The sequence below is a fragment of the Podarcis pityusensis genome (assembly GCF_964106645.2).
Source record: "Podarcis pityusensis genome assembly, chromosome: Z".
Classification (NCBI taxonomy): domain Eukaryota; kingdom Metazoa; phylum Chordata; class Lepidosauria; order Squamata; family Lacertidae; genus Podarcis; species Podarcis pityusensis.
Window position 1 is genome coordinate 41,315,789 of NC_138044.1, and position 12,456 is coordinate 41,328,244.

Here is a 12,456-nt window from a genome sequence, read left to right on the forward strand (position 1 = left end):
ACATATGCATGTTCATCACATGATAGCTATAACATCTAGTGAAGACTCGGGACAACATGGATCAAGCACCACAGTGACGATTTTCACACCATGTCACACAGTCAGAAACTCAAGCCTTATGAGTGGAGCCAGTTTATACATTCATCTTGCTGCCATCAATGGCTAGTTAACGCACGCGAGTTGCTCATGAAATGTTGTATGCTGTTTGTTAACTCATGAGGCACTTGCATTTGTCTGAAGGTGACATCACAGCTAGAACAACATAGATAGCATTTTCAGATTGCCTTGTACACAATAGACCACACTTAGTCATACCTAAAGAAGGCCCATTGAAATCAATGGGACTTGTGAGTCATGACTAACCTAAATCCCGTTGGCGCTGTTGCAAGTACGATTAAGTCTGGATCCAACCCAGTGCTTTTAAGCAAATTCTGTTCACATGTTCTCATCAAGCATGTAATGCAATCAAATATAGAGAAATCAAATGATGGCAGGATTGGGAGAGCCAGGCTGAAGGTATCCATTTTAACAGATTGCATATGTGTGCTTGTTCTTCCTCTTCTTCTTGCAGCATTGTGTGACATGCATCCCATGAGGGCTCTGTTTCTCATTCCACGGAACCCTCCCCCAAAACTGAAATCCAGAAAATGGTAAGAGGCTTCCCTTAAATGGCAATAAATGCTAACTTGTTAAGAACATAAGAAGAACCTGCTGAATTAGGCCAATGGTCCATCTAGCCTAGCTTCCTGTTTTCACAGGGACCAACGTGCATCGTGGACATGAGTGCAACAGCACTCTGCCCACCTGTGGTTTCCATCAACATATTGCCTCTGATAGCAGAGGTATTGTATAGCCATCATGGCTAGTAGTCATTGATATGCTGGCTTGGAGCACAATTTTGGCAGCTGTTTCGATGCAGACTATTGAAAGCTTTCTACGCATCCCAGATATTGTGATCGTATTGATTCCTTCCAAGCTCTTATCTGCACTGGAAGTTTTGTCTGTTGTTGCAACGGCCTCTGTGCATACATGGTTTACATTAAAGCAGTGCAAGGGAGTGACTCAGGGTTCTTGTACAGGACTGCCAGTGTAGATGTCCCTTTGCATGCAGAAGGCCCCAAGGTCAATCCCTGACATCTCCTGAGCAGGTATCATGGAATGTAGTAGCACACACCAATCTGATGCACATGCCTAAGCTCAGAAGTGAGATAGCTCCATGATAGGGGCACTTTCTGGTTGCCACCAACTGAACTTCCAAAGCTAACAGTGCAACCAAGAGGGCATCATCAGTTATCATTGCAATAGTGCAAGGCAGTAAGGGGGGGGGGTTCTTATTTAGAGATCCTGGTGTCAAACTGTTTAGGACTTTGTAGGTCAAAACCAAAGCCTTAAAATTAGCCCAGCAGCTTATGGGCTGCCAATGCAACTCCTTTAGGAGCCATGTAATGCACACATGATGGGAGATGCGATAGAATAGTCGAGTTGATGCATTTTGCACTAGCTGCAGCTTCTGGACAGTCTCAAGGGCAGCCCCGCATAGAGTGCCTTGCAGTAGTTTAGACTTGCTGAGATATTCTGCTAAACTGTTTGAGGAATTGCAAGGGAGAATTCCTGTGTGAAAATAAGTCTTTAGGTTGTTGTTGTGTTTTTAGGTCAAAGAAATTTCTGAACTTTGTGGACACCTGTTTGGTTAAAAATTACGTGCATCGCCCAGCAACAGATACCCTGCTTAAACATTCCTTTATCAGAGACATGCAGAATGAACGACAGGTGCGCATCTTGCTAAAAGACCATCTAGATAGGACCAGGAAGAAGAAGGGAGAGAAAGGTAAGGACTAAAGCTTAATAACCTGGGACCAGATTACCTATGGGATCACCTTAGCGAACCTGTGCCAATTCAACCACTTCAGTTGGGAGAACTGGCACTGCTGCAGGGACTACATAACACCTGTTCCACATTTGTTAGAATGAGATTTTAGTGGGGTACTTTGGAACTCCCTGCCTTTTGAGATAAAGCAGGTGCCTACTAAAAACATTCCTGTTTAGACAAACCTACCCAGGTGCTTGAGGGACGTGGGTGGCACTGTGGGTTAAACCACAGAGCCTAGGGCTTGCTGATCAGAAGGTCGGCGGTTCGAATCCCCATGACGGGGTGAGCTCCTGTTGCTCGGTACCTGCTCCTGCCAACCTAGCAGTTTGAAAGCACGTCAAAGGGCAAGTAGATAAATAGGTACCGCTCCAGCGGGAAGGTAAACGGTGTTTTCGTGTGCTGCTCTGGTTCGCCAGAAGCGGCTTAGTCATGCTGGCCACATGACCCGGAAAAACTGTCTGTGGACAAATGTCGGCTCCCTTGACCAATAAAGTGAGATGGGCGCTGCAACCCCACAGTCGGTCACGACTGGACCTAATGGTCAGGGGTCCCTTTACCCTTTACCTTTACCAAGGTGCTTACGAAGTTGAGGTAATTTTTATTTGTTTTGGTATTTTAGCTTTTGTATGTTTTAAAGTGGGGTTTTAATTTTTTCTTGACTTTACTGATTTATCTTTTGTAAAACGCTTTGAGGCTTTTTACAATCAAGAGGGGTGTCAATTTCATGAAATTAATTAATTGAATAAATACATTGCTGCCAGCTTCCTCCCTGTTAACCTTAGCAAAATTTTGCATGGAAGAGAACAAAGAAACATAAGAAGCAGCTTTATACTGAGAAGATCATTGGTCCATCTAGCTTAGTATTGTCTGCACTGAACGGCAGCAGCTCTCCGGAATTTCAGACAGGATTCTGTCCCAGCTTTACCTTCACACATTATCTTTGACCAACTTGGGTTTGCCCCTGAATGTACATTCAGAAGGGAGCCTCAGTCAACTCTGGCTCCCTGATTAGCACACGACCTGATAGACAGTTGTGCAAATGTGATGGTTGCGTTCAAAGCATTCACATACTGCATTTTTAGCTGTGTACCTGAAATAGCTTGTGTGTGAAGCTGTGTTTTTTTTAACTGAAGTAGGACTTCACTGAGAGCTGACTATAGCTGCATATACATATTAGTAAAAGATTGATTAGGCAATTAGGCATTTACAAGACTTCATCATCATTACAGATCAGTAAGATCAAAAATCAGATAATATTGCATTTAAGCAGAAAACAAGTGAATGTCAGGCTGCTCATATGTTTAAAATGTTTGACAGTTTCCAGTGTTCGTTGCAATAAATGTGGGGGCAGATTGTAACACACAAAGCAGTCAAGTTTCCTAGCAAGATTTGGTTTTCCTACTTCTTTCAGATGAAACAGAATATGAATACAGTGGAAGTGAGGAAGAAGCCGATGAGCTGAATGAAGATGAAGGAGAACCAAGGTTACATTTTGCATTTGTAGATAAGATCTAGGTTGCACCCAGGAGAGAGATGACTCCAAAGTTTGATCTGTACACTTCCAGAGCAATTTTTGGAGTCATTTCCTTGTAATGTGTTCTTATTTTGGATAGAGCGGCAGAATTAAGTTGCTCTTTCCCGTGCACGATTGCCTGCACATGGGGGCCTGGAAATTTTACCCTGGGAAGAAGGAGCCACATAGGGCCAGTATCAGGAGTTGGCATAGAATCATAGAATCATAGAGTTGGAAGAGACCACAAGGGCCATCGAGTCCAACCCCCTGCCAAGCAGGAAACACCATCAGAGCACTCCTGACATATGGTTGTCAAGCCTCTGCTTAAAGACCTCCAAAGAAGGAGACTCCACCACACTCCTTGGCAGCAAATTCCACTGTCGAACAGCTCTTACTGTCAGGAAGTTCTTCCTAATGTTTAGGTGGAATCTTCTTTCTTGTAGTTTGGATCCATTGCTCCGTGTCCGCTTCTCTGGAGCAGCAGAAAACAACCTTTCTCCCTCCTCTAGGTGACATCCCTTTGGGTTTGGGCACTCACTGAGGCCCATTGATAAGGCTACCATCTCAGGTGGCAGGCTGTGGTCCACGCCTGCCACCACCCACAGTGCGCCGCTGCCACTGGGAAGAGGAGAAAGGCAGCTGGCTGAAAAGGCACTCAGACCTGTCAGCCACATCTGGTCACTGTTTCTCCCTCTTCCCTGAAGGATACAGATGCAGTGAGCAGGGTTGGTTCACAGCAACTGCATCTATCTCGCTCAGAGAAGAGGGAGCTACAGCTTCTCTTCTTCCTGAGAAAGGAAGACACAGAGTTTGTGAACCAACCAACCCCCTCAACCAAATAGGCCTACTCAGAAGTAAGCCCCAATGATTTGCCATGTTGAGGGAATTGCAGAAGACTTGAGGAGGCTGGGGTTGTGCTTGCCAGAATTTAAAAGCTCACCGTGCAACTATGCCTACTTTGAAGTAAATCCCACTGAGTTCAATTACATTTACTACCAGGTAAGCAGTTTTAGGGCATTAAAGGAAGCAGCTCTTACTTCTAATAAACAAAGTAATCATGCCGGACATCTTACTTACTTCAGCTGCTAAAATCTGAGGGAAACTCCACTAGACTTTGAAGCATTGACCTGGTGCTCCCCCTGTCCCTTGCCATCGAAATGGGATTCCATGAAAACTCAAATATATATATCTCTCTGAATTGTCTCTTGTTCCCATTTGGTGTTTGCTGATGAATATAAAGTGTGAACAGATGCTAAAATTTGTTTTGGGAAGGCAACAGTGAAGTAAAATCTCCAGTGAACAAACAGATAATCAGCTTTAGCCTGGATTCTGAAGTGTTGTTAAAACAGAGGCATTGTAAACATAGAGGAGGGCTGGTGGGGGAGAGAGATTCTGTGATTTTTTTTTTCCCCTGGAACATTCTTCTTCAGTAAGCTAGGACAGCAAGCTTTTCCCCAGTGGCACCGTGTTTGCTCTGTCGCCTTAATATTATGGTTAGTCAAACAGATATTTCCTTTTTTTCTGAAAAAAAAATTAAGCTCCATTGTTAATCTCCCTGGTGAATCCACCCTCCGCCGCGAATTCCTGAGGCTTCAGCAAGAGAACAAAAGCCATTCCGAACCTCAGCGACAGCAGCAGATCCAGAAGCAGCAGCTTAAAGACCAGGAAAAGTACAAAAAGCAGGTCTCGGAAGAGAGGCAGAAACGGATTGTGGAACAAAAGCTGCAGAGGAAAAAGTTGGAGGATGTACGATTTGGATTCAGATTTGTTTGTTTTTTCCTGCATGACAGTGGTACTGCATGACAAATATCAAATAAGAAAGGAAGCCATGTTTCTTGTGTCCCCATCTGCACTCCATCTCAAGCATCATCATGATGCTTTAAACAGCCATGGCTTCCCCTAAGGAATCCTGGGAACTGTAAACCAGAGTGGTTTAACAATTAGCCCCTCTTCCCAGGGAACTTTGGAACTGCAGTTCTGTGAAGGGGGAAAGAGGGATCTCCTAACAACTTCCACCACCTTTAAAAACTGCAGTTCCCATGATCCTTTGAAGGAAGTTGTGGCCATTTTAAGAGGTACAAAATGCCTCTTTAAATGTACAGTGCAGATGTTTTTAAACAGATTCCTGCTATTATTTAGTGTTGGCAGTGCACATACGCAGAGTGGCTTAAGTGTAACCCTATGCAAATCATAGCAAAAAGGCCAGGCTCTGGATCCCAAGGTGCTTATGGTCTACATTTTGATATTGGGAAGGCAGCAGGGGGAGGGGAGAAAGGCAGAGGCAGGGGTGGCAGATCTGTGGCCCTCCAGATTCCAAGTAGAATCCCATCAGCCCCAGCCAGTATGGCCAATAATCAAGCGTGATGGAAGTTCTAGTCCAACAATATCTGGAGGCCCACAGGTTCTCCACTGCTGGACAGAGGTAGCAGGGAATGCTGTTTTATGTGTATAAACTTTGTCTCAGTTTGGATTGATGTGTGCAGAGCCATCCAAAATATAGGAAGCAAGTGCAGGTTACACCAGAGTAAATGACGCTGGTGTAATTTGCCCCTATTCCAAACTCTGTTCTAGAGCAAGGCTACTGGTGACTGAGGTAGGTCACTTACAGAACTGAACTCCTATCTTTATAAATGTTATTGTTAGTGCTCACACTTTTTGATGGGTGACAATGAACTAGTTTAAACTATCACATCTTGGTTTAACCAGCCGATGTATGAATGAATCTTGTGGCCACAAATGCAGCCTACTTTGTGATGGAAGCAAATGAGCTAGGATCACTTCAGCTGACTACAGTTCACCTGAACTGGGAAACTTTGGTTAATGAAGGTTATGAAGCCAACTTCAAACCAACACCTCCATATCCCAGCCTGTTTTGGAGCCAATAACCATAGTTTCCCAGATCAGATGAAACAGGAAACTTTGGTTGATGGAAAGCTTACTGGTGTATTTGCTCCCACCACAAAGGCAAGAGCAAAGGGGCTGTGTGAACAGCCAAAGGGTTCATTGGCATCTTGATCTCTTTTGGGATACTTCAGGGCAATTTCTTTCAGACCACTTACTAGTTAGCTTGTTAACACAAGTTAATAAAGATGAGAAGACATGTCCAGCTTTTGAGGATTAGTAGCTATTGTAGAGCATGGGTCCCCTTGGTTTCAAAGCCATGTTTGCACAGAATTAGCCATAGCAGCAGTATGACTTTAATAGCAATTCCTTTTATGAGCAATCTATGATGGGAGATGAAATGAAACCAATATTATTTCCTGGCATGTGTTTAGCACCAGAAGAGAGAAGAGCTTCGGAAGCATTTGGACTGTGAAAGAAGATGTCCGGAGATCAAGGCAGCTCAAAACAAAATGGAGAAGGATAAAGATGTCCTGCAAAGTCATGAAGATGAGTGGAACAAAGTGGAAGGAGACAAGAAACTGGAAAATTATCAGGTGTGGACGTAGTTTTGCAGAAGAGAAAATCTCCACATTTTCTGTGGCAAATGTGAGATGTAAAGCCTGGAAGAAAAATTTAAAAACAAAACCCTGTTCCTCTCCCAAGCATTCAGAAGCAAATAGGGTAAACAGAAAAAAAGAGGAACCCAGGTGGTGGTGGTTTTCCAGGTAATTCCATACGTTTCAGCCACAGAGGGTAGCAAGACAGTTAGCATAAGTTTTAACTGAAGCTGAACTGTAGTGGAATGGAAGCAATGCTGATTGCAACAAACCCAGGGCAGGACAGAAATTGCTGCTTCCTCACATCCCTAGTTGTGGGTCCCACTTATTTGAATTCTACTAGGAACATGTCCTCACTATGTCTACTCTGAGTCACCATGTTCCCATGGTTTCAAATGCCTGAATCAGACTCTGCACCTGATTCAGGCATTTGCACTCGTCCTTAGAGGGAAGAGATGGTTCACCAGACCTAGCCCAAAGTCCATTGGGTTTATAAATTTTTGGGTTCCTCTTTCCTCACAGTGTTTTCTTGCTTCTTTCCCACCCTAGAAAAAAGTTGAAGAAGTGCATCATGGCAAGAAGCTTCATCGGACTCTTCCTAAAGATCAAACACAGCTTCTTTCTCTCCAACATGACCACAAGCAGAAGAATAAAGATCCCCCAAGGCTCCTCAGCCCCCAAACTGGTCTCCCACCAAACAGTGCAAGCAAAGAGGTACATTGCAGCTCTCTGGGAATGGGTTGTTCTCTGGATTGAAAATGATCTGCTTGGGCAGGTGGGGTTTTTAAAACATGCTCAAAATTTCACTTGGAGAAAAAGGAAGCAATTAGATTCTCTGTTTATCTAAGCCAGGAGTGGGGAACCTCAAGCTCAGGGGCCAAATATGGCCCTTGATGTTTTTCTGTATGGCCTTTGGGATTCTCCCCAAGCCCTATGCATCTCTAGCTCTCCTCTGCACCTTCCTCACATACTTTTAGCTTGAGCCATTATAATGCCTCCTGCATGTCAGTTTGGAGAATGTGTGTATGTGCACATTTGTAGCAACCTCTGACTTGGCTGGGACATAGCCAGGCTGTACAGAAATTCAACCAAGAATTTGGTTTTCTTTTTTTGTTTTTGTTTTTAAGCAGGTGCTTAAAAAAAGAAGAAGAAACCGTTTGTGGGTAGCTAAGCTAGCCATTTCCTGCAAATACATGGAAGGCTCTAGGAGCCTGCATTCTAAGGGGTGACAAAGAAGGACAGCTATCTGGGTCTTGAGATCCACAGGCGTGCTCTGAAGAAGCTAAAGGAAGCTGGTTAAAACCTTTAAACAAAAGCTGAGGAGTTTTGTTGCTTTCCTCATGGTTGTAGCCTTAGAGGGAACAACTGTAGAAATTCAGACCAGTGTGAATTCAGTCACTTCAGCGTGAGCTGAAGTGACTGAATGCCCCTCCATGCAAGAAATTAAAAAAATCTGCCTAGAAAAAACTAGCATGCTATGGAGAAGTGTTCTTGCCTAAGCCTATCCCTGATATGCTATATTTCTAAGTGCATGGAGTGTTTTGTGTGCACATAGAAGAGCATTCATTAGGCTGTAGCAGAGAGAGAGATAGGCCTGCAAAGAAACGAGCAGTTTTTATTTCCCTCCCTATGAATGCTTTCCATTCCAGTTTCTATGTTAACTTTTTCCATCTTCCTTTTCCATTTATGTTGTGTTTTTTATATTAGGGACCGGTGGCAGGGCCCATGTTATTATTGATAATTGTTAGGTGCTCTGGAAGCCTTTTTTCAGATGAAGAGTAGGATTTTTTTTTTAAAAAATGTTTTAAATAAGTAAACAAACATCAGCCCTGCCCATCCCAAGTAGTCTGAATTTTACAGCTGAGACAGAAATTTACCGCTTCAGTGAGAACTAAGTGAACAATCTTACTGTACTCCCAGTTAGGGTAATGAATTTTTTAAAGTATACTTTCAATGCATACTGAAAGGTGGGTTGTGGGTTTTAATCATTGTTGATGTTTGTCAGTATGCATCAAGGGTGTGTGTTCAAGTGAATGAGTGCAGAATATATAAAGATGGGCATCTTGTCTAGATAATGCAGCTGAATGAGAGACACCATTCTTAGCCAGCAATAGGATTGAGAACGGCGAAACTCCTCTTTCTTTAGATACTACAGATAGGTGGGAACTGAATTTGATGGATGGCTCGGCTTCCTTGCAGAAGTCATCTGGGTAGATGATGCTCAGGAATTTTGTGCACCTCCGGTTTGCTAGTAAACCTGAATGCCTTTGGTGTGTCATGCAGACACCCGCTGTGCTCCTCCCGGCGCTGGAAAGAGGTTAGTTTAACCTCCAGTTTACTAGTAAAACTGAATTACTTCGTCACGAAATGATGCACGCCAAGAAAGTGGGTCACCGACATGAAAAGTTTGGAAAGCTCTGATCTACTCTCTAGTTAAAGGCCACTGGTGGTCTCTAGTTTGGGGGCTCCCCAAAATCATGAGTTCAGCAAAGAGTCAGTATAAATGACTTATTAGAGGTTGGTTGGTTAGTTGGGTAAGCCAGGCATAGACAAACTCCGACCCTCCAGATGTTTGGGACTACAATTCCCATCTTCCTTGACCACTGGTCCTGTTAGCTAGGGTTGATGGGATGGGAATTGTAGTCCCAAACATCTGGAGGGTCAGAGATGGGAATTGTAGTCCCAAACATCTGGAGGGTCGGAGATGGGAATTGTAGTCCCAAACATCTGGAGGGTCGGAGATGGGAATTGTAGTCCCAAACATCTGGAGGGTCGGAGATGGGAATTGTAGTCCCAAACATCTGGAGGGTCGGAGTTTGCCTATGCCTGTTCTAAGCTTTAGGGCAGGAGTGGCTAACCTTTGGCCCTTTAGATATTGCTGGATTGCAGCTCCCACAATCCCCCAGTCTGCAAGGCCAATGGTCAGTGATGGTAAGAGTTGGAAATCCAGGCATAGCTTGAGGACTACAGGTTAGCCAATCCTGCTTTAAGGGCTGGGAAATGCAGCTCTGCTTCATTGCTTCAACTTTCTCCTCTATTTTTTTTTTTATAAAAAAAATCTGTAGCCTGAGGGGAGGGAAACACACATCGCAAAATGCCAGCTCCAATATTCATCTGCGTCGCTGACATGTATTCCATAAATGACCTCTTTGTACTGGAATGAAACGCATTGTAAAATTTAGTCCATGCCATTACTGTTAAATTTTAATCGAAATGTACTGTTGTGGATTTCTGACATTAGCAGTTGTAGGCAGTGAGTCTCTGTTGGAAGTGTGCGGCATTAAAAGGAAGCAAATTGGGCCTGACATAAATACGCAGTTTCTCTTGCAAGTGCTGATTGTGCCTTGTGTGTTTCCAACGCTATGCCGCCGCCGTTGTGGTTCTGCCTGTACAGTTCCTTTAATCCCATTTGGCACCATGTCGATTTTGCTCGGGGAGGGAGGGGAGTTGTTAGGATTCACAGGGACAAAATCATTGACTCAAACCATTTCCCCCCAGTGAAATAATAATTACTTCTTATCAAGATGGTTGTCATTTAGGTGAATCTCCTGGCGTTATATTAACAAGGAAGCTGTCGCCATCTGCTTGGAAGAAAGCATGGCAGCCTGCATGTCGAAAAATAAAATAAAATGAGGGCCTGCATTTCTGGGGGAGATAAGTTATTCAGTGACTATTTATATCATCTTTCTCCAGATGCATGGATGCATTCCTGTCTGGGCAACATTATGGGGGGGTCAGAGGCAAAAGAGGGTGTATGAACTAAAGCAAATATTTTCTTTTGCACAGGAGGCTAGGTTCTATGCACACTCACACATCACTTTCTGTCCTCCATCCATACAAGCTAGGGGCTTTGTCAGAGTCTCTGGATACATTCCAGCTAGTGAAAACATTCAGGGGGCAAAGCAGAGCCATTGGGGTTTTGGGAAAGAAGGGGTGTAGAAAATCACAAGGGCCACATAGAGAAACCTTAAAGGCCACAGTCTGCCTTCAGGCCTTGTCTTTCAGGCTTCTCTGTCTAGCTCTTGGGCATATTATTATTATTATTATTATTATTATTATTATTATACTCCACCCATCTGGCTGAGTTCCCCAGCCACTCTGGGTGGCTCCCAACAGAATATTAAAAACATGATAAAACATTAAACAATAAAAACTGGCTGCCTTCAGATGTCTTTTAAAAGTAGGATAGTTGATTATTTCCTTGACATCTGATAGGAGGGCGTTCCACAGGGCGGTTGCGACTACCGGGAAGGCCCTCTGCCTGGTTCCCTGCAGCTTTGCTTCTCTCAATGAGGGAACCGCCAGAAGGCCCTCGGCGCTGGATCTCAGTGTCCGGGCTGAACGATGGGGGTGGAGACGCTCCTTCAGGTATATAGGACCGAGGCCGTTTAGGGCTCTAAGGGTCAGCACCAATTGTGCTCAGAAATCTGCATCTCCTCCAAGCCACTTCTTCTTCTTGGAGACTAGACCCTCCAAGTGCCCCTATTTTCCAGGGACAGTCCTGGATTTACAAAGTCCTGGATTTACAAAGTTCATCCTGGTTTCTGATTTGATCCTGGAATGTCCCTGACCATTAGGTCCAGTCGCGGACAACTCTGGGGTTACGCGCTCATCTTGCTCTATAGGCCGAGGGAGCTGGTGTACAGCTTCTGGGTCATGTGGCCAGCATGACTAAGCCGCTTCTGGCAAACCAGAGCAGCTCACGGAAACCTTCCCACCGGAGTGGTACCTATTTATCTACTTGTACTTTGACATGCTTTCGAACTGCTAGGTTGGCAGGAGCAGGGACCGAGCAATGGGAGTTCACCCCGTCGCGGGGATTTGAACCGCTGACCTTCTGATCAGCAAGTCCTAGGCTCTGTGGTTTAACCCACAGCGCCACCCACGTCCCTTTCTGATTTCTGGTTTCTGATTTGATCTTGGAATGTCCCACTTGTCCTTAGGGCGTCCCTATTTTCTTTGGAGAAATGCTGGAGGATATGCAGTTTTGCAGCCTTTGAGCCAAGGAGATAAGAATTCTACAACCTTTAAAATACATCAGAAGGCAGCCCTGTATAGTGTTTTTATAGATGCTGGAAGCCAGCCAGAGTGGCTGGGGCAACCCAGCGAGATGGGTGGGGTATATATAATAAAGGGATGGTGATGGCAAAGACACCCCTATTTTTGTCAGAGAAATGTTGGAGGGAATGTGAGGGGAACACACCCACCCTGAGTGCTTTTGGGTGGCTGAAATGTGTCCTTGAACAGCAATAAAGCCTCTTGCTGTGTACAAGGTGTGTACAAGTGTAGAAACAGATGGCATTTGACTGGCTGGAATGAAGCCTACTGTACAGAAGCAGGAATCACACCCATTACCCTGCTTCACCCATCAATGCCATGCAGCCTTCAGAAAGCTGCCCATAAGAGAGTGAGGTGCTTGGACTGCAAAATCTTTTCTACCCCTGTCTTAGCCTAGCCAAGGGCAGAAGCAAAAGTTATTCACCAGTTCCTGGATTCCCAACCCCATATTTCACCCTTTAAGATGAGCATGGAGAAGCCTTTCAAGATGACTGCAGGGAAGAATCAGCGGGTGGAAGGAATATATCACTTTCCCCTGCCTGATGCTTCTCCACCTCATCCCCTTCATCCTTAGC

General features: G+C 44.5%; 1 protein-coding gene across 3 annotated transcripts in view; it reads left to right on the plus strand.

The window, feature by feature from the left end:
- The window catches only part of NRK (Nik related kinase), a 130,463-nt gene that overhangs the window by 40,858 nt on the left and 77,149 nt on the right, over window positions 1-12,456 (plus strand). For all 3 annotated transcript variants that reach the window (XM_080991075.1, XM_080991074.1, XM_080991076.1), the window contains 6 exons: window positions 572-650; window positions 1,653-1,828; window positions 3,282-3,354; window positions 4,922-5,129; window positions 6,659-6,820; window positions 7,373-7,537. In XM_080991075.1, the coding sequence (XP_080847201.1) occupies window positions 572-650; window positions 1,653-1,828; window positions 3,282-3,354; window positions 4,922-5,129; window positions 6,659-6,820; window positions 7,373-7,537 (863 nt within the window). The remainder of the gene's footprint in view (window positions 1-571; window positions 651-1,652; window positions 1,829-3,281; window positions 3,355-4,921; window positions 5,130-6,658; window positions 6,821-7,372; window positions 7,538-12,456) is intronic.